The sequence below is a fragment of the Pseudonaja textilis genome, chromosome 1, assembly GCF_049901715.1.
Source record: "Pseudonaja textilis isolate UNSWEBS1 chromosome 1, rPseTex1.2, whole genome shotgun sequence".
NCBI lineage: Eukaryota > Metazoa > Chordata > Lepidosauria > Squamata > Elapidae > Pseudonaja > Pseudonaja textilis.
Genome location: NC_141990.1, coordinates 195,049,516 through 195,074,071, shown reverse-complemented (window position 1 = coordinate 195,074,071; position 24,556 = coordinate 195,049,516). Strand labels below are relative to the sequence as shown.

At 36.3% G+C, this 24,556-nt stretch overlaps 1 protein-coding gene across 7 annotated transcripts in view; it reads left to right on the top strand.

Moving 5' to 3' along the window:
- Positions 1 to 24,556, top strand: part of PKP4 (plakophilin 4) — a 144,405-nt gene that overhangs the window by 105,053 nt on the left and 14,796 nt on the right. For all 7 annotated transcript variants that reach the window (XM_087920169.1, XM_087920168.1, XM_087920166.1 and 4 more), the window contains 8 exons: positions 2,711 to 2,902; positions 4,198 to 4,414; positions 4,693 to 4,825; positions 7,440 to 7,653; positions 15,306 to 15,489; positions 21,216 to 21,333; positions 22,201 to 22,392; positions 22,553 to 22,726. In XM_087920169.1, coding sequence (XP_087776295.1) covers positions 2,711 to 2,902; positions 4,198 to 4,414; positions 4,693 to 4,825; positions 7,440 to 7,653; positions 15,306 to 15,489; positions 21,216 to 21,333; positions 22,201 to 22,392; positions 22,553 to 22,726 — 1,424 coding nt within the window. The remainder of the gene's footprint in view (positions 1 to 2,710; positions 2,903 to 4,197; positions 4,415 to 4,692; positions 4,826 to 7,439; positions 7,654 to 15,305; positions 15,490 to 21,215; positions 21,334 to 22,200; positions 22,393 to 22,552; positions 22,727 to 24,556) is intronic.

Sequence of the window (24,556 nt, the reverse complement as noted above, 5' to 3'; positions counted from 1 at the left end):
CATATTTCCTGCACATGGTTTGTGTTCTTCACAAAAGAAAAAAAATTGCCTTACCATAACAGCTGTTTGTGGACTAAGTTTTATATACTTGAATTTCTCAAAATCCTTATTTATTCTTTGATTCATTACAATATGTATTTTCTGATTTCCCATGTGTAATACATGAAGCATTTTTATTTTATTAAATTTGAAACACAATAAATCTCCAAATGATTAAGAGGAGGACTTTATATGGCCTTCCATTTTTCTGTTCTAGCAGATTATAATTTAGGAAAAGAAGTGATAAAGAAGCAAAAGAGAAAAAAGTGATCTTCCATTTTGTTGTTAAACATAGCCAGCAAATATGTATTTCAAAATATAAAAATGTTTATATTATAATAGGATTTCTTTTTATGTAGAATTAACACTATTGTCTATACAGTATTGGTTAAGGATGTTACCTCTCTGGAGGTGACAGTTGTTTTTAGATGCTAATTTAACTGAAAAGATGCTAAAAAGATGGCATGTAATACTTAGTGGTGTTCCACAAACGCATATGTTGATATCATAATCAATTACATTTTCTAATTGAGCAATCCCATAGTAGCCTAATTATAGAAGTCTGATATAAGAAAAGAAGAGTGACCTTGCTAAATCAGACCAAAACCCATCTTAATCCAGCATTTTATTTCTTGGAATGGTCAAATACTTGCTTCCAGTGTGCTCACAGGAAGATGGAGCCATGATGTTCTCTTGCTGCTTAGCAATTGGAGGCATGCTACTCCAGCATAAAAGTAATATTAAATGTTCAAACTAATAAGGCAGACCTTCAAAGGGTCTGCCTTCCATGAATTCCTCCTTTGAAAGCTTTCCAAGTTAGTGATCATCAACTCCGATTATCAGAACCGAGATAATTTAAATTACTTCTACAGAGCAAAGCTAGCCCAGCTTACTATACATTGCAGTCATTAACCTCTTTAATATAAAGCACTTACTGATTTTAGAAAATCTCTGAGTAATTCTAACTAGCCTCTGGTAGGGTACTTGTACCCCAAAAAACCAATCTAATTTTTAAGAGTAATCACAATAACCTCCATGATCATTCTCCCCTTTTCTGTACCTCTGCTCTATCTATTTCATTTTAAATATATCAGTCTCATTTAGACTTCCAAAAATATCCGTAGGGCATTTGCTATTTCATTTAGATAATAGAAAAAAAGTTGCGTCTCATCTTAATATTGATGACATTTTATTTCAGAACTCTTTAATAAACATTCACAATGGTTTTATGAGATAAATTATCTTCAGGTATCTTGTAAACCACATATTTGTAAACCGTCCAGAGTAACTTAGCTGAGATGGGAAGGGTATGTATGTACAAATATGATGGATAAATAAACAAATAAGCATTTAAGTTACAAGACTGCTTTTTCATCTGTTTGAAGAATGAAATGGTGTTGTCAGATATAAAATAAACACAGCCTCTCATATGCACTGTAAATTTAAATGTTTAACAGTCTCAATTGTACAATTCAACATGGATCTAGGGAAAAATAATTAAAAAATGATAACTTACAGTTTGTTGGGAATGATTCATTGTGTACCATGTGTACATCTACTATATGTTTCTGAATTCTCATTGATTTTATTCTTATTTCAGTCAACCTATCCAAACACTACATCAGGTAGTATTATATGTCAACAAGCTGGCCAGGCAGCCTCACCAAAACTAGGAGAGGGAGGAAGGTCAGCAGACTTCTGAGGCGTGAAAAAAGTCTTATTTTTCAATAACAGCAGCACCAAGCCATATCACCCCAAATCCAAGATGTTCTGGTTCTTACAATGCTAAATGTTAAACATTGCTGGCAAACACTTCAGAAGAAAGGTTGCAGGTGTAAGGACACATTTTTCATGGAACCTTCTGACACAGTGAAGGTGACACAGTCAGAATGTGAAGCAAGCTTCACTGGTTTAAAGGAACAAAAAACGAATATCCACAAATCAGAGAATTGGAAATAAAGTCAATGTGATCCACTTCCTAGTTTGGGCAATTTACTTGTACTGAATCATATATGGCTATGGGACAACTTTTGATTTATGTTGGAATGATCACTTAAGAAAGGGATTGCTTTCCAAACCCAAGGCAATATCCCAAGTAATAAACAGAATATTATTAACTATAATAGCACTACAGTACATCAATTTTCACATATTTTATTTCCCTGTCAACTTTGAAGAATGAACACAGAACTGGATAACAGTGAGATTGAGGACTGGATAAAGATTAAACAAGCAGAAAAATCATAATAGTTATAAAAAAGAGAAAGTACCAGGAGATGATCTGAACTTTTCATTTTAGATCCAAATGAAAACAAGAAAACCAACAGAGAAAAATAAGTTTCTAAATCATGTGGAAAAACTGATTAAGAAAACAGGGTAGTCAACTCAAAAGAAGTTAGTAAGTAGTGAAAATTTTAGGAGTAATAAAGGGCAATAAATAACAGGATGCCAATTCATTCAAAAAGTCTAAGTCTGGACATGAATTTATTTGGCTTAAATTATTTCCTACTTACTTCAGTATTTCCTCTTTTGAGGCAGTGAACTTTTCTTGTGGCTTTTTTCCCCCCAAGTACTGACAAAAATCTGGGGGAAGAAAAATAGATTACTCATGGTAATCATCATACCATGATAATTGCCATTTATTACTTTTTTATGTTTTATTCTTTTGTAGGCTTAAGGAGTTCATATGCTAGTCAACATAGTCAACTTGGACAGGAGTTACGTTCTAATGTATCTCCTGATTTACATATCACTCCCATTTATGAAGGTAGACCTTATTATAGTCCAGTATACCACAGTCCAAGCCATGGAACAGGTGATGTATCCCAAGGATCCCAAACTGCATTATATCGAACTGGCTCAGGTAAGTTTGAAGTTGTGATTTCTGTATTATCCTAAAACATCTATACCAGCATTATATTCTTATTGTTGTGGTTAGATTTATATTCCACCTTTCATCCAGAAACATAGGATAGGTAGGCTGATTTAGAGATAATTTGCGCAAAGGCAACCTTTGAGGTTGAAACAATATTCCTATGTTTTGATATAAAGTATAAAACAATGTAAACATTAAACACTGTTTAGTTTGAATGCTTAGTGAAAAAATAGTATTTTGCTTTAAAAACAAAACAAAAACCAAAGCAAATTTGGAGCAGATGTTGTGATTTGCAGGGAGGAAAATGTAGGAAAGTATTATTGTAGGCCAAATTTATTTTAGTTCTAAACAAGTCATTAACTAAATGCATTATTTATTGCAAACCAAATCCAATTTTTGTCATGGCTAATTTATATTCCATTAATTTCAGTTGATTAACTTCAAAGAAAGGCTAAATATGGATTTAGCTCTATTTATCACCTTTATGACTAACCCATTTGGAAGATAAAATGTAAGAGATTAAAAAGTTGATCAGTACTGAAATTAAACCTCAAAATATTTTTTTTTTACATAACACTGTACCTTGCATCCTAAAATAACTTACCTTAAGGAAGTTCACAGAAGGAAGTACCTCAACTATTCCTCTCCTTTGAATCTCATAAAAACCTTCTGGAGGATTGTAGATCTATGACAAGCAATATGAGAAAAGGCATTGCGGAATTTGTCTCTCACATAAGCCCTCCTCCACTTTGTGAACAATACTATTGCTATATATTTAGCAATAAACTTTAGAATGTTGTTAAATGCTTACTTCCAAATATAATTTATGAGAGCAGCACTAGGATAAGTTTATTACCTTTAATATTCATAAGCCTTTGATTGGCTCAGCAGAGAAAATAATGATGAACCTAGGAGCCATTAATCCAGTTTTTCTTAGCTTTAGTAGCTTTATGTTGTGTGGGCTTCAACTCCCAGAATCCCTCTTCTCCCTGCCCCCCTAGCATGTTGGCTAGGGGAATTCTGAAAATTTTGAAGCCCATAAGTCTTGAAGTTGCTGAAGTTGAGAAAGACTGCATTAGTTTCAACTTATTTTAAGGGTCACAACTATCTTCTGCTTAGTTTCATTCTTCCCAAATTAATAGAGAAGTATTCCAGATATTTTTAACATTCTTGAAAAGGAATTAAAAGGAAGTCAATGACAAAGCATATATGCCGGTATCTATGTATACTGTATGTTTGTTAACCATACAGGGGAGTATTCTCATAATTATTTGGTATACCAGGTGTTGGAAATCTGCAAAGATCATCTAGTCAGCGTAGCACTCTTACATACCAAAGAAATAATTACGCGCTGAACACAACAGTTACCTATGCAGAACCCTATAGGTCACTTCATTATCGGATGTCTGAATCGAATTATAACAGAATGCAACATGCAGTCCCTGCTGATGATGGAACAACAAGATCTCCATCTATAGACAGCATCCAGAAAGATCCCAGGCAAGTATAAATGATACTTTAATCAGTTACATGCAATTAGCACTAGAATAATAATAATAATAAATCCTTAAATGATTCTTTCAATTTCATTCTTCAAGTTTTTCACCTCTGGTTTAATTTAGTTTAGTTGTGCTGATGTCCAAATATTCAAACTATTGTTAGATACAAATGTTACATGACACACATCCCTAAACCCACCTTTCTTGGGAGATAACTAATAAATTTCATAAAATAACAATGCATTCACTCTTTCCTTTGAATTTTCTTATTTACTGAAGAGAATTTGCATGGCGGGATCCAGAGTTGCCGGAAGTCATTCATATGCTTCAGCACCAGTTCCCATCAGTTCAGGCGAATGCTGCAGCCTACCTACAGCATCTGTGCTTTGGAGATAATAAAATAAAAACCGAGGTACGGAACACTTCTTACTGATCAACTGTCATTAAATAATATTTCATAACTGTTAGAACATATGGCTTAACATTGAAATACTTATCAGGTTAGACACTGTAAACTCTATGAACTGAAAAATCCTGTAATGGAAATATAGTCATGCTTTTAAACTTTATTATGGTCACTGGAACACCATTGTGCAATTAGCTATTTCCCTCATTAACATAATATTTTGCTCATATATTTAGAAACCAACCCTGGCGACTTTAGTGGAACATTTTCTAAATATTTGCATATAAGGCTAATGGGGGAGATTTTTAAAATCTCAATTTTCTCTCTCACTGTAGCTTTTTAAAGCAAGTATATGAATATTTATGAAGTTTTTAGTGAAAGTTATAAATATATGAAATGGAAAGGAAAATAATAGTACAAAGAATCTTGTTTAACTTTGAATTACTGAAAGTATGCTTTCCAGTACCGTGTTTCTCATATAATAAGGGCGGGTCTTTTTTTTTTTTTTGGAGCCCCGAAAAAACGGCTAGGACATCTTTTTGGGGGTGAATTAATTTCTAACCCCCCCCCCACGCACCCTCACCTAGAGTGCCCCGCGGGCAGCCATGCCTCACCACCAGCCACTCCTAACCGCCGATCATGGCTGAGCGTGGAGGGCTCCCTACCCCCATCAAGCACCTTTGCTGCAGACCCAGGTCAGCGGGTGGCAGCAGCGTGGATGTCCACTGGCAGCATTTCAGCCACTTCTCGGGCCCGCGAGGTGCGTTTTCATTTAATCCCGAGCGGCTGGTTGGGCATGAGAAAAGCCAAGCGAGCGTCTCTGCCACTGCTACCCTTGGTGCTCTATCCTTTGGCTCTGCAAGTTTCCAAAAGTCCCAGTGAGCAGCCCTTTCCTGCATTCCAAGTGTGCCCAGGCCGAGCTGCAGCTGTCCCTCTCTTGCCAGTGGCAGCGCCGGCGGGAACCATGGAAGCTACGGAGGCTCACGAAGCGGCTGAAATGCTGCTGGCAGACACCCACGACAACACACGCCCACTGACCCGGGTCTGCAGCAAAGGGGCTTGGCAGGAGTAGGGAGCCCTCCATGCTCTGCCATGATCAGCCGTTAGGAGCGGATGGTGGCGAGGCGTGGCTGCCTGTGGGGTGCTTCTAACGGCAAGTCCCCCCCCGCCTTTCCCCCCCATTTCGCATGTTTTAAAATAGGCCTAAATTTGGGGGGAGGGACTTAATTTAATTTTATGCCTAGAAAACATGTGGGGATTTCCTAAGGGGGGGGCGTATTGTTGGAGAAACACAGTATTATTTGCCACCTCTTAAACATTGAAAAAAATCCATCTCTCTCCTGTTTACAATACAATATTTATATTAGGAAATAGATATACTATATAAATATAATCTTATTAAGTCAATTTCAAGATAAACAAATTGAAAGTTGTTTCTAGTTTTGTTTTTCATATTTTCTCTATTTATAAGGGAATTAAAAATCCCCAGTGCAGACTTTTATAGATTTCCAAATTCTAGGACAAAAGCATAAATATTTTCTTAGATTTTGTCCTTAGCAATTCAAATAGCAAGTATATTTATACAGAGATGGGATTTACTCATTAATATTGAGATCACCTGAGACTGAAGCAACACTATGAATTACAAAGATGATTTGAACTACATTATTTCCATTGTTTGCTTTCCAGTAGGAGATAAACAAGTCATCTTGGCAAACACAAAATATACTACATTATTTTCGTTCCTATGTTTTTTCTTTCTTTTTCTAAGTTGGCCAATTTCTCTATATCAGTAGTAGATAAGTAGCACAGATTACCTTATCTTTCCATAACATTTTGATCAAAGTTCCTTCAAATTGTCTACGTCTGCTACATCTGCAGAATGGACAAAATGAGACCTATGTTTAGGTTTTGATAATTAATATATTAATAATAACAACAATGCCAAAATGAATGGAGCATTTAAAAAAAACCAGTAACCAGAAAGACTGGCAGAAATGTAGCTGCAAGCAATATTTTCTCTGCCTACATCCTTATTTGCTGTTTTCTTTTCAGCACTCCATTCTTACATCTGTCTATTACAATAACTCCAAACCAATAACACTGAGTACTGATTGATTGAACTAGAAAAACGTGAGGGGGGAATCCTAATCACAGCAGGCAGCAGTTGAAACACCTGGAATGAAAACGTTTGAAGCAGCTAATTTTTGGAATAAAACTATTCGATTCCAATCCTAAAACAAAACTGGATATTATTTTTACAATCATATGAAAGATTTTAAGATTGAGAAAAGCGCATCTCTAGACTGTTGAGATGCAGCCAAATTTGTTTATGAAATTACTGTTAATAAGTTTTACTAAAATATGTGTAATTCATATTTAATTCCAGTTTATTGAGCGTAAGAACTTTCACTTTAACTGAAAATCGGAGTTAGGTAATACAAACACTATACACAACACTATATTTCAATAAATTAGACATGCTGTATATCAACTAAAAATCCCAAATGTTAAATAGGCGGACAGTAAATTTGGTCTATGCAATTGTATGAGAAAAATGTATTTTTCCAGAATTTCATTTCACATATTCACTGAATGCTTTATTCAATATAATTTATAGGTGTGCAGGTTAGGAGGAATCAAGCACTTGGTTGACCTGTTAGACCACCGAGTTCTTGAAGTTCAGAAGAATGCTTGTGGGGCACTGCGAAACCTGGTATTTGGGAAATCTACAGATGAAAATAAGATAGCAATGAAAAATGTTGGTGGAATAGCTGCACTTTTACGGTTGCTAAGAAAATCAATTGATGCAGAAGTAAGAGAACTTGTCACAGGTAATTTTTAATAGATAGGAAATAAATGATGTATAGTCAGGTACAATGAATAAACGTGCAAGAAAAAGCCTTCCTTAGAAATAGTTATCATTTATTTGAAAAAAAGTAGCATATTTTTCAGACCATAAGACGCACCTAGGTTTAGAAAAGGAAAACAAGAAAATAGTTTTTTCCTTCTGCGTCTCCTGTTTTTGCCCTCCCTGGCGTCCAGAAGCATTACAGGCCACAAATGCACCTATTTTTGGCCTGCGGAGGCCTCTAGGGTCCCGTTTTCGGCCTCGCCAAGGAGGGCAAAATGGGACCCACAAAGGCGTTCGGAGGCCAAAAATGGGTGCATTTTTGGCTTGCAGAGTGTTTCAGGACACCAGGGAGGGAAAAAATAGGATGCACTGAGGGTTTGGGAGAACAAAAATGAGCCAGTATTCACTCTTAAGACATTTCCACCCACTTTTTTGGGTGGGTGGGTGGGTGCGTTTGCATCTTATAGTCCGAAAAATATGGCAATTGTCACAGATCTAAGGTGAGTCTGTTTGGTTCACTGAGACTTATACCAGAGTTAGATGACTTGGTTTCCTCCAGATGCTTTGCATATTAGATGTTCTGCATATCCTATCATTTTCCTATCAGTTCTGGCCAGCATGTTCTTTTGCAAAGATCTGAAGATATAAGTGATATAAGTGCTATCCAGAACAGTTCATGATATCTTATATGTGAGTAAGCCTTACCTCTGGTTGGATATGCATAAGATTGTATTGGGATCTTTTGTGTTCTCTGAGCTTGGTGGTTTTCTTGCAGACACTTCATTACCAAATTAAATAACATCATCAGTGCTAATCAGCACTGATGATCTTACCTATTTTGGTAATAAAATGCCTACAAGAAAACCACCAAGCTCAGAGAGCACCAAGGGCCCCACAGTTCAATCCTAAACTACAAATAGTTTCTTCTACAAGTTTGTATTTATAACGGTAAAAATTTAAAATATTGCCTAAAAGCCTATATTCTCTCTAGAAATTATTTAAACAGTGTAGGATGTTTAGCATATCTACATGATTTCATTGTGTTCAGAAATGTGCTGTGTATTTTCTTCATGATAAAAGTTCTCCTATTTTTCCAGTCCAAGCCTGTTTAAATATATTTTTAATCCTTGGGTATCTGAAATCCGGTGATATTTACAACTGCCAATAGAGAAGACTGATCCCCTAATTTGGGAAATATATTCTGTGAGAACACAGCGTTGTAACACTTATTGACACCAGCTGAATTTAAAGTCTGTGGGCAGATTCACTTCCTCCATATCTTATTTTAAATTCAAGTACTGGCAAGCTAGGGAGTTTATATCTTATGGGTAGTTTGTGCTCGTAAACACTGTAACTATTCACTTTAAAATAATCCCTTTCAAATTCAGAAATCTCAACTTCTGACACACATGAATGAATGTACATGGTTGATCGCAGTTTTAAAAAATTATTCACAGTGTTAGGAAATATTCACACATTTCGCTCTGCTTTACAGAGTGTGACACATGCATTAAGCATTAGCCAAGCTGAACTTCTGGAATGTTGTTAGTTTTTGCAAGTTGTAAAGAACAAGGAAAGCTGCAATACATGGAGTAAATTAAAGAAGAGAGGTAGAACATAGACTTTTTTTCTCTTCACTCCCCTACATTCTTGAAAATTATCTCTATTCACCATTTCTCTGCAGACAACTTTTAGTTCAATAAATCTGGTGCTTCTAACCTACTTAACCTGACGCCTTCAACCTTCCTAGAAGACTGTTCCATCACTACTTAGTCACTCACTCTGAATACTCACATACAGTGAGTTGACAACTGTTTCCTGCATTTCTCCATTCCAAAACTAAGACAGAAACAAAAATCATGATATAATTGTTTATGATAGAGAATAATATTACAACAGCTATTTTTGGTAGCTCCAATAATTTGAAAAAAGAGGAATTTGGAATTCTATTGATATTTTTTGCCAATCCTGGTATAACTCAGTAGTCAGAAGAAACAACAATATTGCAACTATAGTGCTGTGGGAAGTCCTTCTCTTGCAAAGTTACGACGGACCTCCCCAGAACTACTTATGACCCAATTTCAAAGTTATGACAGTCACAGTCATCATGTGTTTGCATTTGGGGCATTTGACAATTGGCCTGCTTTTACAGCCATTTGCAATGTCTTAAGGTCACATAACCACAATTTGCAACATATTTTGCCGGAAACTGCTTTTATTTCCATTTCACACAACAAACATCCATTGTCTTAAACGGTTTGCTTAATCACTGTGTTCATTTAATGACCATGGGATCACTAAGAACTGCCAGAAGAAAGGTAATGAAATCTGGCACGTTCACATGGTGACCTGCTTAGTGACCAACACAACATATGACCATAATTCTGGATTCAATTAAGCTCATAAGTCAAAGCCTACCTGTACTTATTTTTTTCCCAGGATATTGAACAAATATTCTTTTTTTTATCGTTTCATTCAGGATGTTATTGAACTGCTGCTTATACTAACTACTTAGATGACAATATGATTAAATTAAAAGAGTACGTAGATAGCGTGATGTTATTAAACTAGCCCCTCTGGCAATTTAGTATATAACAAATGCCAATTTTGGCCAAAGTGCATTTTCCATCCATGTCATGGATCATGCATAATACCAAAGTTTCTGAATATTCCATTACACAGACAGAAGGTATGCATAATATTTTACATAATATTCAATGTAATATTCATAACATTAGCTCTAACATTGCCGTGATTCTCTCAAACACTAGTATTCATATTTTTCATGAATGATGATACTTAGTTGGATAATACATTGGCATGTGGGAAAGACCTTGATGGATGAGAGGAAAAGATGCTGCCTAGAGCAGAGTTCCCCAACCTTTCTGGCTTTGTGGACTGGCCCTGAGGGGAGGGATGGTTCTGCGCAATGGGCATGCAAATGTGCACACTCACCCACCACTTTTGCGGCTCGGTTCCAAAGGGCTCAAGGCCGCAGCCTGGGAATTGGGGACCCCTGGCCTAGAGAAAAATCAGCCAAGAGTGGAAAAGCTCCCCAGTGGCTTAAAAGCCAGAAAAAGAAACTTAGGAAGGACCCACCCTAATAAATCAGGCTATTAAAAGTTGACAGCAGAAGAATCTTACTTTCAGGCTTTCATGATACTGTTAATGTTGTTACCTAATGAAGTTATCTAGTCAGGTAACGAAACATCTGCAAACAGCTAAGCCCAGAGAACACTAAGGATTCCATAGTTCAATCCTGAGCTACATACATTCTCTTTTGATGGAGCCACATATGGATGTTGTAAGCTTCAATAAGCATGTAAATGGCAGAAATTTGCATGTAGGCAAACCTCCACCAAGGAACAACTTATTCTTTCTGCACGAACGCCTACAACAGCTTGCCCTGCACATAAACATCAGATGCAAGCCTCCAATAAATTGCAGTACTGGATGGAAAATAGTTCAGCACAGCAGCCGGAAAATGACACAACTAATAACCATAGATGCTGGCCTCAAACTAGCCTGATTTAAGTTTAATGTTAGGCTTGTGTTAAAAATAAAATAGTACTATTGGGTGGAGGGAATTGTATGCACTTAGCATTATACTTACACTGAGGGATTGATTCTGCACATACAAATTAACAGAATAGCATACTTTCACATGAAACCAGGATTTCCTGGTGTGTTACACCTCCAAGTGCAAGGAAGAATACATAATATTGCTGTAATTATGGATACATGAATATTTATTTAAATGCACTCTTTACACTTTAAATTTGGTTTCAAAATGATAAATTTTGTGGCGACATTGAAACTGATCTTAAGACAGTTCCCCATTTTCATGAGAATTTTCATTGAAATTTCATTTATTCTCCCTGCTCAGGTATCTTTGCGAGAGGTTAGGGACTGTTTGTAATAACTTAAGAACAGAATTCTCATTCTACTGTTCAAGTAATAAGGGAATATATATCATACAATCTAAAGCTGAATCAAAACTGTGGTCAGAAATGATACAGAATATTTTGGAGCCAACTGTGATTAAACTAGGAAGATTTTAGTCATTTTAAAAGTGATTCAGGCAGTTTGTGTCTTTTCCTATATCTTCTTTTTCGAATATGAATTTATTCGCAGTGCAAAATGATTAGTTACCTGAAGAAAAAAATAAGGAGGCACCTGGACAAATGTATATTGTGGTGCTATTACTCATCAGTCATATTTAGCATTGAGTATGAAAAATAGCACTTTCCATTTCCTCTGAGATATTAATGCATGCATGTCAGTAATTAGTTGCAACTAAACCATGTCAAATTTAATTAAGTGTTATTCCTGTTTGCAGCCCATCATGTTTGCTGAGTAATTGCCCCCAAATCTTGGTAAATAGACTTTCGCCTACAATTGTCTATTACAAGTAACCCTTGCTTAACTATCACAATCGGGGTTGGCAATTCTGTCATTAAGCAACATGGTCATTAAGTAAGTCATCACATGACCATGACAGACTTATGATCTTACTTCCCCCGTAGTTGTTAAGCAAATCATCCTCAGTCATTAAAGAAGACATGACTCTGACTTACAATTTTATTGTTGGCTTCTCTCTTGACTCTGCTTGTTGAAGCCAGCTGTCCTTAAGAAAGGACTATATGTGCAACTATTATGCAAATGTCATTTTCCTGGGCCTGTATAAATCTTTTGTCTTTTCCATAACTATACAGCTAGTCCTTAACTTAAGATCAAACTTGAGCCCAACATTTCTCTTACTAAGTAAGACAATTGTTAAGTAAATTTTGCCCCATTTTACACAGTTAAACCAATTGCTGCAATTGTTAAGTTAGTAGCAAGGTTGTTAAATGAATCTGGCTTTCCCGTTGACTTTGCTTGTCAGAAGGTTGCAAAAGATGATCATATAACCCCCAGGACACTGCAACCGTCATAAGTATGAGTCAGTGGCTAAGCACTTGAATTTTGATCATGTGACCAAGGGGATGATGAAACGGTAGTAAGAGTGAAAAACAGTTGTAAGCCAGTTTTTTTCAGTGCCATTGTAACTTTGGACACTAAATGAACTGTTGTAAATTGAGGACTACAAGGGAAGGAAGAGAGAAGGGAAACAAATTTTACATGTTCACACAACATGTTGTCTAACATGTTTGAATTGGTAAAAGAATGGAAATCATATTTTGAGCCATGGTAGCGCAGTGGTTAGAATGCAGTACTGCACTTGCAGGCTTCTTCTGCTGACTGCCAGCTGCCTGCAGTTCGACAGTTCGAGTCTCCCTGACTGAAGGTTTACTCAGTCTGCATCCTTCTGCAGTGGGTAAAATGAGGACCCAGATTGTTAGGGGCAATATGCTGGCTCTGTAAACCACTTAGAGAAGGCTGTAAAGTACTGTGAAGCTGTATGTAAGTCTAAGCGATTTTGCTATATTTTATAAAAATCAACTCTTCACTACAGTTTCTTTATGGGTGATGCCTACTGGTTTATTGGATGATATGAAATAAAATTATAATGAAAGAGATAATCCGTAACAAAATCAATTGGGTTTTCAAAATTCTCCCCATTTTTCAAATTCTGGGAAGATTATCACTCATTTCAGATACTGGAGAAGTTATTTTAAATAGCACTGTCGCTTGACCAGCAATTAGGATTTTTTTTTAGTTCAGATTTTATTTGTGACATTCCTGTTTATACCAAGAAGTCCAAAATGGTTGGATAATTGTACTCATAAAATTAATAAATATTATAAAATGAAAACAATTCTGTAGAGTGATGAACTATGCAAAGGAAGTATTTGGTTGGGAGTATTAGTTATTCATATATAGAAATTCTCCCCAAAGTTTGGTCACAGATAAAACAGATAGGATTCTGGGAGATAAAGCTGACAGCCAATTTCATAGAGAGTATCCTATTTTTGCTGCTCTAATACTGATCTATTGACAGTGGAGAAAGAACCATAAAATGAGAAATGTTGGAATTTTACATTCCTTCTTTGGTATCCAGATGCTAACAGAATATTTATTAAGAAGAGACTGCTCAGAAGTTCCAGATATTCCAGAATCAGAATATAAAACAATCACTGTGATGGATTTATTGTAGATGAAATTACAAAAGCTATTTTTATAAATAATGAATATAATGGTATTATATTCCTTATCTTCATAAAGATTGAAAAAAAGAAAGAAAAAGAAAAAAAGTATTGCATGTATGAATTTGCAAATAAAGCCTGCACTGAAATATCATTTTACCTTTACAGAACAATCTAAGGGGAAAAAAATACATTGTTAAAGAAGTTTGGCCCAAAAAATATTTTGCAATTTGGTGAGACAGATTATTGTTATTTCAAATTCTCTTCTTGTAAATATTTGTCAAGCGTTAAATTTGAACAGTGAAGTAAATGTTGGTTCAGGAAGATTGTAAAAGAAAAACCTGTGCTGAAACCACTTCAAGTCTCTGACAAACTATAGTGACTCAATAAGTGCTACACATTAGGTCAGGCTTATGATTGTAGCCATTAATGGGCTTTTATCTTCCATGAATTTGCCTCTTTTAAAGCCAATCAAGCAAAACAGTCATCAGGATATGTCAGCATGATTACCTAGTTTTAACTGTGCCAGTGTCTTAAAAAGTATTTCTTGTCTGTTCTGAATCCCACACGTTTTGCTTCCTTGGATGACCCCACTGTTCAGAATTTTGAAAGACGAAGAAAGACTCATTTATTTTCTCGACACCAAGCTTCACTGAGCACACTTATAATGATCACCCTTATTTGATTTTTTTTTTAAGAGAAAAGGTCCTAAATGTTTCTTTGGGGCTATGAATTGGAGTATTATTTATAAAGCTGCAGAAAGAAGTGCAGGCTTTATTTGCAAATTCATACGTGCAATACTTTTTTTCTTTTTCTTTCTTTTTTTCAATCTTTATGAAGATAAGGAATATAATACCATTATGTTCATTATTTATAAAAATAGCTTTTGTAATTTCATCTACAATAAATCCATCACAGTGATTGTTTTATATTCTGATTCTTTGAAAAATAACTAACCCATTATAACACTGAATCAATTTTTAACAATACCTCGAGTCAAAAATCTTACATATTTCCTAAATCACTCCTTTATATTTCCTTTATAAATGGCAGGTGTCTTTCATTTCTTAGAATATACAGAAATATATCGGAAAACCTTTATAAAGCAGTGCACAATGCTACATTTGTTTTTGGGTTCAGTGGAGCTTACTCCAGAGAAAATGGATGTGGGATTGCTGTTTAGGTTGGATCAATTCACCATTTGCACTGCAATCTCATGCCATTCTAAGTTCTTCCTGATTTATAAAATCATCAATAGCTGTGACCACTTCATGTTTTATAGACCTAGTAAGAGCTCCTTATTTGCAATATATTCAGTGTTCCAAGTTGGCAGACCAAAAAACACATAGAAAAAAAATGATATTTTGGTGTTAGGCAGTGGTAATGGTTGCATTTCTATTAGAATTGCCAACATTATGATCATTGTTGTTGTTTTAAATTTTACTGGGCTTACTGTTGTCAGTCCTTTGCTCTTTTGAAATGATAGTTGAAGCTGATATGTCTTTTGGTCTTTCCTGTTACAACTAATACATCTTTTTTTCCAAAGGTGTCCTCTGGAACCTGTCTTCGTGTGATGCAGTAAAAATGACAATCATCCGAGATGCTCTAGGAATATTAACAAACAGTGTGATAGTTCCTCATTCTGGATGGAATAATTCTTCCTTTGATGATGATCATAAAATTAAATTCCAAACTTCTTTAGTTCTGCGCAACACAACAGGTTGTCTAAGGTAAAATCATAGTTTCATAATAATCACCTTAACTAGTAAATGCTTATGCATCCTTTTAAACCATTCATCTTTGTAATTGAAGCTAATATTCTTTCTTTTCAGGAGTAAAAGAAGTGCTGCAAATGTAGACCCAAAGATATACTGTTATATGAACAAAATAATCCTGTGTATTTGATTAAATACTAATTCAAAGTTAGCCTAGTTGATTTGGTCCAGATCAAAGTAATACTTTATTTTGTAGCATATTATCAGTGTGTGTATGGTTTTTATTAATGCATGCATTGCAAAATTAAGACAAATTACTTCTATCAAAATCAATATAATAATAGCTAGTATGTATGTCTCTAAGAGATTGGTTTTGCACAATGGTTTGTTGGAAGGTTTTGTTTGCATTTTTTCCTCTTAATTAGCAAAATTCACTTCTCATGTTTTATCAAAAATGTTTAAGTAGGCCCATGAGTGCCAAATATGTCCATTTTGTAAGAAAGTCTATTGTTTAAGTTACATTATTTCAGCTTTACTTTGGGGAAGGCGTTTTGATCTCGGCTGCATTCTGTAAATCCAGATTCAGAAATAAATCTGTAGACTTTCACCTCAAAATCTAAAAACCTACTCAATTTATTTTACAGTCTTTCTTAGTTATCAAGCACCATAAGTTCAGAATTCCTTTCCTGGTTACTGGTCTTTATTGGTTGCCTTTGGTGAGATGAGTGGCTATATACATTTATAAAATAAATAAAATCTTGTGATTAAAAAGTACTTACTACTTCCAGTGGGCTATTTTTTTGTTTCAAAAGTGGACTTTTCTTATCTTACAACAGTATAATAATTTCTCAAGGAAACCTTATTCCTTAAGTTCTCAGCACTACTGAACTTCATATTGGCTTGCAGGGATTTTGAAATGTCAAGTTCAAAACCAGGTAGTACTTCTGACATAAAAACTGGATAAGGTATCTTTGCCTGTAACAGAATTAGTTCTACTTATGATTTTTGCCTTAGCATTAGCATTGCTGGTTCAAGCCAATTTAGCTTCAGTGGAGATTTCAGTTCAGTTGCCATTCAAATCAGGTGCCCCTTCACTACCTCTTAGAATCTTTTCTGGAAGCTCATTGGCTTATATATTTATTAGGGTGATTACTAGATTTAAAAGCTTTTGTTTTGAATTAGCTGCCCATTCCCTTTCAGAGATTTGTTGATAAATGACCAAGGGATCTCTCCCACCATATGAGGAAACCCATTCTTAAACTCCTGGTCCAATAGACATTATTTCATTTCACCCTTAAGCTTATCCAAATGGCTATTGGATTTTGTATTGGACATAATCCAGTCTCCACCAGTTATGAGTGAGTAGGTATGTGTACCAGATGCCCATTCCTTTACTTCTAGTTTTTTCTTAGATTGGCAAAGAATGCGTAGCAGAAGCTGCTTACTATGTTCCATGCTTCTAGATAAGTAGGGAAACTATCAAAGATAAAGGATGACAATTACCGCTTTCTTGCTTCATCATTTATCTTCACCTCCATTACTGCTGAGTATGGCCCAGCACCAAAATTGGAACCTGTTGACAGGCAGGAAATTCAATTTCAAAGAATGTAATTCTTACAGTATTCAGTCATTGCTTTGTCCTAGCATACCACTAATCCTCAAGCTCCTACAGGCTATTATCAACAATTTACGTAGGGAAAGACAAGTGATTGTTCAGGGGGAAAAGAACAAACAACAAGAAGTTACTGTCTTCTTTATCATCACGCCAAGCAACAAATCATAGCAGCTTAACGTGTAGTCGTGTTTTAGCAAATGCTGCCTGCTTCGTGCAGTGTCAGGGATGGAGGAAATAGCATCTCAGTCCCTCTGCTCTTGTGTCGCATCGTTTTCTTTCATCATTTGTCATCTAAAATTCAGTGAACTCCAGTAACAGCACCTCTGACTCATCTCCACAGAAACAACATTTATAGATCTTTTTTCCTTGAAAATGCTCTTTTTTCCAAAGCTGTGGCTGTTCTGTATGCCTCTTTCTTCAGTCCTTTGAATTAGTTGTGCGGGTCTTCTGCAGGAACCTTTCACAGAAAGGTTGAGCCAGCCTGCAGGAACCTTTCACAGAAGAATATTCCATGCACATCTAGAACAAATAAAACTTCACCGTTTTTCTAAGTAAAGTAGTAGAAAGTTGAGGATTTGCTACATATTGATTGCAAATTCCAAAATCTTTTGGGTGACAATCCTCAGCTACGGTCTGTTTCTGAATAAGACAGTGTCCTACAACACCAAGGAACATGACAGACAGCAATAGCACATGGCAAGGAGTATGCCATATGGGTCATTCTTTAGTGACTGTGTATCTGGATAAGAACTTGCTGATCCACAAGAACAAAATGGAAGCATTTACCATGGGGAAATGGTTCTTTTTTTCTCTTTTGTAAATCTTACATTTTCTGTGCTCTATCATATGACTGGCCCACCATGTGACTATGCTATTTCTCACCATACAAAATCCTACAACTTGATTTCCCAACATCACCAATGGCTGAATATAGTTTTACAACCAGTATACTTCTCTGGCTGCCATTGGGAAAACTGCTTTGTCCATTAGTGTGATTTTTGCTTGATTCAGATCCAGTGTACAGCAGGACTGGTTCAGTTTCAATTTATCCTATTCAGGTTTTCCTTGGTGCCTTGCACTGAACTTTCCAGCCACAAGGTCATGTTCTCCAGCATACTTTGGAAGGGAGTAAATTATGCCCAATATTGGGGATCTCTCTCCCTCCCTCCTCCCCCCTCTCCCCCCTCCTTCTCTCAAAAGATTGTTGTTGTGAGAAAAATCAGAAAAGCAACGTTGGATATGTTCACCACCTTGAATTATTTGTAAAAATAACAAAGGAATACAAATAAATAAAAAGTTATGCAACTATGCCCACGCTACATCCATAACTGTTTTTGAAATTCATGAGTTATTACTGGCTAGTGATTATTTTGCTGATGGATGGCTTCATTTTTTTATATAGTCCATCAGCATGATGCCAAGGATCTTCCAGAGACAATGCATTTGGAAAGTATCTTCTTTTTAGATCTCTAATTGTAGGACTGTCTTGTGATTCAGCCCCATAGAATAGCACTGGTAGTTCTACTGACTGAACTATTGATGTATACGGTAATGTTAGACAATAAAAGTAAGAGACAGTAACAGTAAGTAACAAATAAGTTAACCAAAAGCTGTGATGGTGGCACTGATTTATTTTTTATCACTTCGGCTACACTGAGGTGTTGAGAGGACTTTTTCTGTACTATGGAACTGAAATATTTGAATTCTGTTAATTGTAGCTCATTAGCTATTTGACTCTTGATGAGCCATTGCCACTCAATATTTTCATGTTTTCCATTCCAATTACCAATCCAAATGACCATGTTGCCATGGCAAAAATTGCAGTGTCATCTGCATACATTAAGTCAATGATGAGCTGTCCCTGGCCATATTCAATTCTGTGCTTATTAGTGAAGATATTTTTTTCATGAAGGCATCTGTTGCAGTATTGAACAGCAATGAGAATGGGATACAATCTTGGCATATCCAGTGCACTCCAGGAAACCCTCTTATAGTTCACTTTTGAGGCAAACTCAGCTGATTGAGATATTATATCTGTGCTGTAGGAACCAGGGGATCTTGCTTGACATCTCCTCAGAGGCCAGCGCTAGCTGAACTGCATTCATTCTTCCATGATATGATGTAACATAAATATCTGGTGATAGCAAGCCTGGTTTGGAGAGAAAACAACAAGCCTCTTGTTCTCTTTGTTTTTGTGTTTGGACTTGGAATATTTTTATCAGCCTTAGAAAATAAATTGATCCCATGGTAACTTCTGCACTTGTGGTTGTTCCCCCCGCTTTTTAAAAATGTATGGGGGACTCTGACGGCTTGCTTTGGTGTCTAGATCAGCAAGTGGTGTGCATAATTAGTGAGCACAGTTCTTAGCAAAGTTTACCTCCTGACTTCAAGTGCTTCTGCTGTGACCTCATCACATCCACCTGCTGTGCCTTTCTTTAGTTGTTTTATAGCCTCTTCAGTCTCTCGGATGCTTGATCTTGCCTCGGCTATTGGTTCTTGAAGAGACCCTAAATTGCTTCTGCAGGTGGTATATCAGTTCTTAGTGGTTATATATGTGGTGGAAACATCATTCCATCAGTTCAAATTTTCCGTGCTCATATGTTAAAAGGTACCATAGGGTTTGCAGACATCATCATTGATGTTATCCATGTGACCTCCAAGACATTACAATATGGTATATAATATACAGTATTCTTGTTGCCAAGCTACTTTTTGTGACTCTGCAGCAACATTATTCCAATACTGTCAACCCAGCCATATAGATAGTAACACATCTATATGCCGGTCCCAAGCCCGGATAAATGGGGAGGGTTAATTCCCTATTGAGGGATTAAAAAAAAAAAAATCAGGCACCCCTTTACATAAATAATGGGAAACAGATATTTTACTGAAAATCCAGAAGCAAATTACAATAGCTATAAAAAAAATTAAAAATCACACAAAAAAACCTAACCATCAAATTAAAGTAGAACCATGGCTAGAGAAGGCCAAAAAAGATGGGTTTTAAACAGATACTTGAAACACGGTAGTTTGGGGGCTCATAAGGGAGATACAGAGGATCTCATTCACAGATTTTATGTCAAATTTGAACATGTAGCTTGATCAGAGTGAACTGATACAATGTTTGAAGAAAGCTGTAGCTTGGTAATTATTGTAGAAGATTCTGAATTTTCTCTCCAAATACAAATGGTCTTAGAGAAAAATAGAATATGTTGTATTCAGAGATGCTAGTCCACTATTGATGTTATATTCTCTGGCTTTTCTGCCCTTTTGTTTATATTCTCCAAATGAACTCCAGAGGGTTGGAGGTAAACACCAGAGAAAGGGAGACAGAAATCTGTTTCTACAATATTAGTTGTTGCCTATGGTAAAAATAGACTTTCTGTTAAATTGTTGTTTTGTTTACCTGTTCATTTAGCACACAATAACAATGGTGTCCTTGTACAACAACAACAGATAATGTGTTTACCGATCTTAGATTCTTGAGAAGAATCCAATAGTAAAAAGTAGCAAAACTTGTCAGAACTATCTTTAACAGTGGTGGCTAACCTTTTTGGCACTGAATGCCGAAACGGGAGCGCACATGGAGTGCCAGCTTAGCTTCCCAATGCCGGCCACCTGGTCTTCCGGTTTCTAATGTGCATGCGCACACGAAGACCAGTTAGCCAGCACGCACATGCGCTCCGGGGAGATGCTCTTCCACTTTTTGGTGCTTCCAAATGCATGAAGACCAGCTGGCCGGCTAGCACATGCACCCCGGGGAGCTGCTCTTCTGGTTTCTGGCGCTCCTGCATGCGCGAAGACCAGTACACATGTGCGCGCCGGATTCCAGAAGAAAAATGGGCAATGGCTGGCATGCCTGGAGAGATGGTTCTGTGTGCCACTTCCAGCACATGTGGCATAGGTTCACCATCACGGATCTATAAACTATGTGTACATAATAATCATCATACGTCAAAATGAACACTTCCAGATTTTTTATACTTTCCCACGAGTCAGTAGTATCATCTTGAATAAATATTCTTCTATAATCAATTTGTTGTATAGGCATAGCTGAGATAATAAAAACACCCATGCATATATCACAGGAGCTGTATTTTTTTTTTTGCTTTGTTTTGTGCCTTAGGAATTTAAGTTCTGCAGGAGAAGAGGCAAGGAAACAAATGAGATCTTGTGAAGGATTGGTTGATTCTTTGTTATATGTGATCCATACGTGTGTGAACACTTCTGATTATGACAGCAAGGTATGCAAATGCTTTAATTATCAAATTTCTTTTCATAACGAGAGTTATGTAGAATTGACAGGTGTCTATATTATTTTAGTCAGAATTGGTCTTTTTGTCACTGAATGTTTTGTATGTGTATAGTTATTATTGGTATATTTTTTGTGTGGACAGAAAACTTAAATAAACAGACAAGGGCTTTGTTGCTGCTGCTGCTGCTGCTGCTGCTTTCTTTTCAGCTCTTTCTAATTCCTATTGACCCCTTATTCTAATTTAGCATTTTTAAGAGATAAACTGTACCTGTTGTTTAGGGAAGATTCATTGTGATAAAGCTTGTGAACACCTACAGAAAGGTGTTACCTATATTAGCACTGTCTGATACTGACAATAATTCATTAAGTTAGTACTTCAAAATAAGGAAAACAACCGGGATATACAACATCTTAAAATATCTACATTATTTCAGCAAAGATTTTTTTTAAAAAAAAAAACCACAGCCATAATACAGCCAAAAAGACAGAATCAGCTTTGTGGTGCCATGTTTGTTAAATTTCAGAAAGGGCTGATGTTTCTTATTACTTCAATATCACAAATTCAGGATTTGAGAAATGCAGTAGTTTAGGAATTTAACATGATTTTTTATATTAATCATTCCATATTAAAATATTCAAAAATGTAATCTTCATTGCTTTACTTGGAGAAGTGAAAAGTTAAGGAGAAACAGCTTTATAATCCCTCTTGAATTGTGATGGTGAAACTATGAGTGCTCAGAAAAATATTTTCTTTCTTTCTTCCCCCTCAACTTATTTATTCCCTAAATATTCTCTAAAATTTATCTGCCCAAAATCACTATTGGATTTCTTTGAATCTCTTCTGTTTCACTTTTAGACAGTCGAAAACTGTGTGTGCACACTTCGGAACCTTTCTTACCGTCTAGAGCTGGAGGTTCCTCAAGCCCGCCTTCTTGGCATCAGTGAGCTGGATGACTTTTTGGGGAAGGAATCACCTAGCAAAGATTCTGATTCAAGCTGCTGGGGGAAAAAGAAGAAGAAAAAGAAAAAAACTTCGCAAGAGGATCAGGTTCTTTCTCTCCCCCCCGCCCTATTTTTTTATAACACTTAAAAGAATTTTTCCATTATCTATTTATATTACAGTGGAAGCTTTTTATGAGAACATTGAGTCACAATAAAAAGAAATAATTGTTTGAATGTAATATTTTTATTGTGTTTATTTTGTACAGTGGGATGGAGTTGGTCCAATACCAGGGTTGTCCAAATCTCCTAAAGGCGTGGAAATGTTGTGGCACCCATCTGTAGTAAAACCATATCTAACTCTTCTAGCTGAAAGTTCCAACCCAGCCACTTTGGAGGGTTCGGCAGGGTCTCTTCAGAATCTTTCTGCAGGCAACTGGAAGGTAATGTATGCAACTTGGGAGTCATAATGGTTCATTCCTACTGTCTTTGCAACATTGGTATTTTATTGGAGAGACACTTGCAACGTAGAATATGCAATTTGCATATAAGTTGCAATATTACAGAAAACTGCAAACATTTTTTTAATCCAAGAAACTTGCTTGAAATCACAAGGTCTCTTCTGAAATATTTCTAGAATTATTTCCATCTAACAAAACATCAATCTGCAAGTGGATCATATCACTGTTATTCAGCTAATAAAATTAATTGGCTTGATTCTTTAAAGTGCATTTGCAACTTAACTGTAGATTTAACATTAGGTTGCAATTCTGAAGTCTGGAACGACAGCCTATAAAATATATAGGATATATAGGATATATTTTAGGGGTAGAAAAAGAAGGTAGGATTTTGAAGGATGAATATGTACTGTATTTTTCAGTGTATAAGGCACACTTTTTCTACCCCCAAAAGTGGGTGGAAATGTCTGTGTGTCTTATACAGCAAATGTTGCCGAAGCCCCATCCACCCGCCGGCCCCCACCCTTTGGCCTCTGCCTCCCAGCAATTTGCCTCCTAACAGCAAACAGCCTGTTTCAGCTTCAGCACAGCCTGATTAGCACAAGCAGCTGATTGTTGGTTGGATCGCCTCCCAACAATCAGCTGTTTCAGGCTGCTGGGATTGCCATCGCCTATTGCCACCTCCGTGCTCCTTATTTTCGGCCTCTGCATCTCACTTTTGGCCTCAGTGCACTCATTTTTGGCCTCTACACACCCCATTTTCCACCCGTTCTGATCTCTGCTGCCCGGAATGGGCTGAAAATGGGTCACACGGAGGCCAAAAACGGGGCGTGCAGAGGCTGAAAATGGGATGCAAAGGCCAAAAATGGGGCGCGTGGAAGCGGCAATAGACTATGGCGATCCCTGCAGCCTGAAACACCTGATCGTGTTAATCAGGCTATGCTGAAAGCTGAAACAGGCTATTTGCTGTTTGCTGCAAGGAAGCAAATTATTGGGAGGCAGAGGTAGATTTTTTTTTCTTGTTTTCCTCCCCAAAAGCTAAGTGCTTTGGAGCATCTTATACTCAAAAAAATATGGTATATGTATTTAGAATGTATATGTATACATTCTTTCTCAGCCATCTGAGAACCCTTGTTACCTATCTTTTATCAGAGCTTTGATACAAGCAAGAAAAAGGAGAAGGTTAATAGACGTTCCCTGAGCATGCTAGGAATATAGTCTTAGAATAGAGGAAGAATTATGCTGGCCTTGAAGCTGATATAGTTCATGACCTTACCATTGCTATCAACAATAGCAAGACCAGGAAATTAATATTTGGGCCTCAAAACAATCTTCTGTCCTTCTGAACAACAAACAGCCTGGTTTGGGGATCCTGGCAGGCATATCACAGCTCTACATCAAAATGTTGAGCTGGTTTTCCAACCATTGTCATGCATAGTTAGGCCTTTATATACGGGCCAATTGAACAAAACCAATTGCTCCTCAACATTCATTGTTTAATAGAAGTGGAAAATCAGAGAGTTGTTTGAATATCCATTGCATTCTTTTCAGATCCAATGACTAAATTCATCAAATGCTAAAAGTTCTGAAGATATTCTTATATTGTGAACATTTTGTATTGATCAATTATATTTTAGTCATAGACCAGCACAGAACCAATAACATAACAATTACTGTAAAACAGACATAAAAATAAAAAAAATTCAAATGGATCGAATAAAATAAGGTGAGATTAAAAATTACAAAGTGCAGGAATTAAAACATGAGAGAATCCAATAAAATTACAATTAATTTTACAATGAATAATCTAAATGC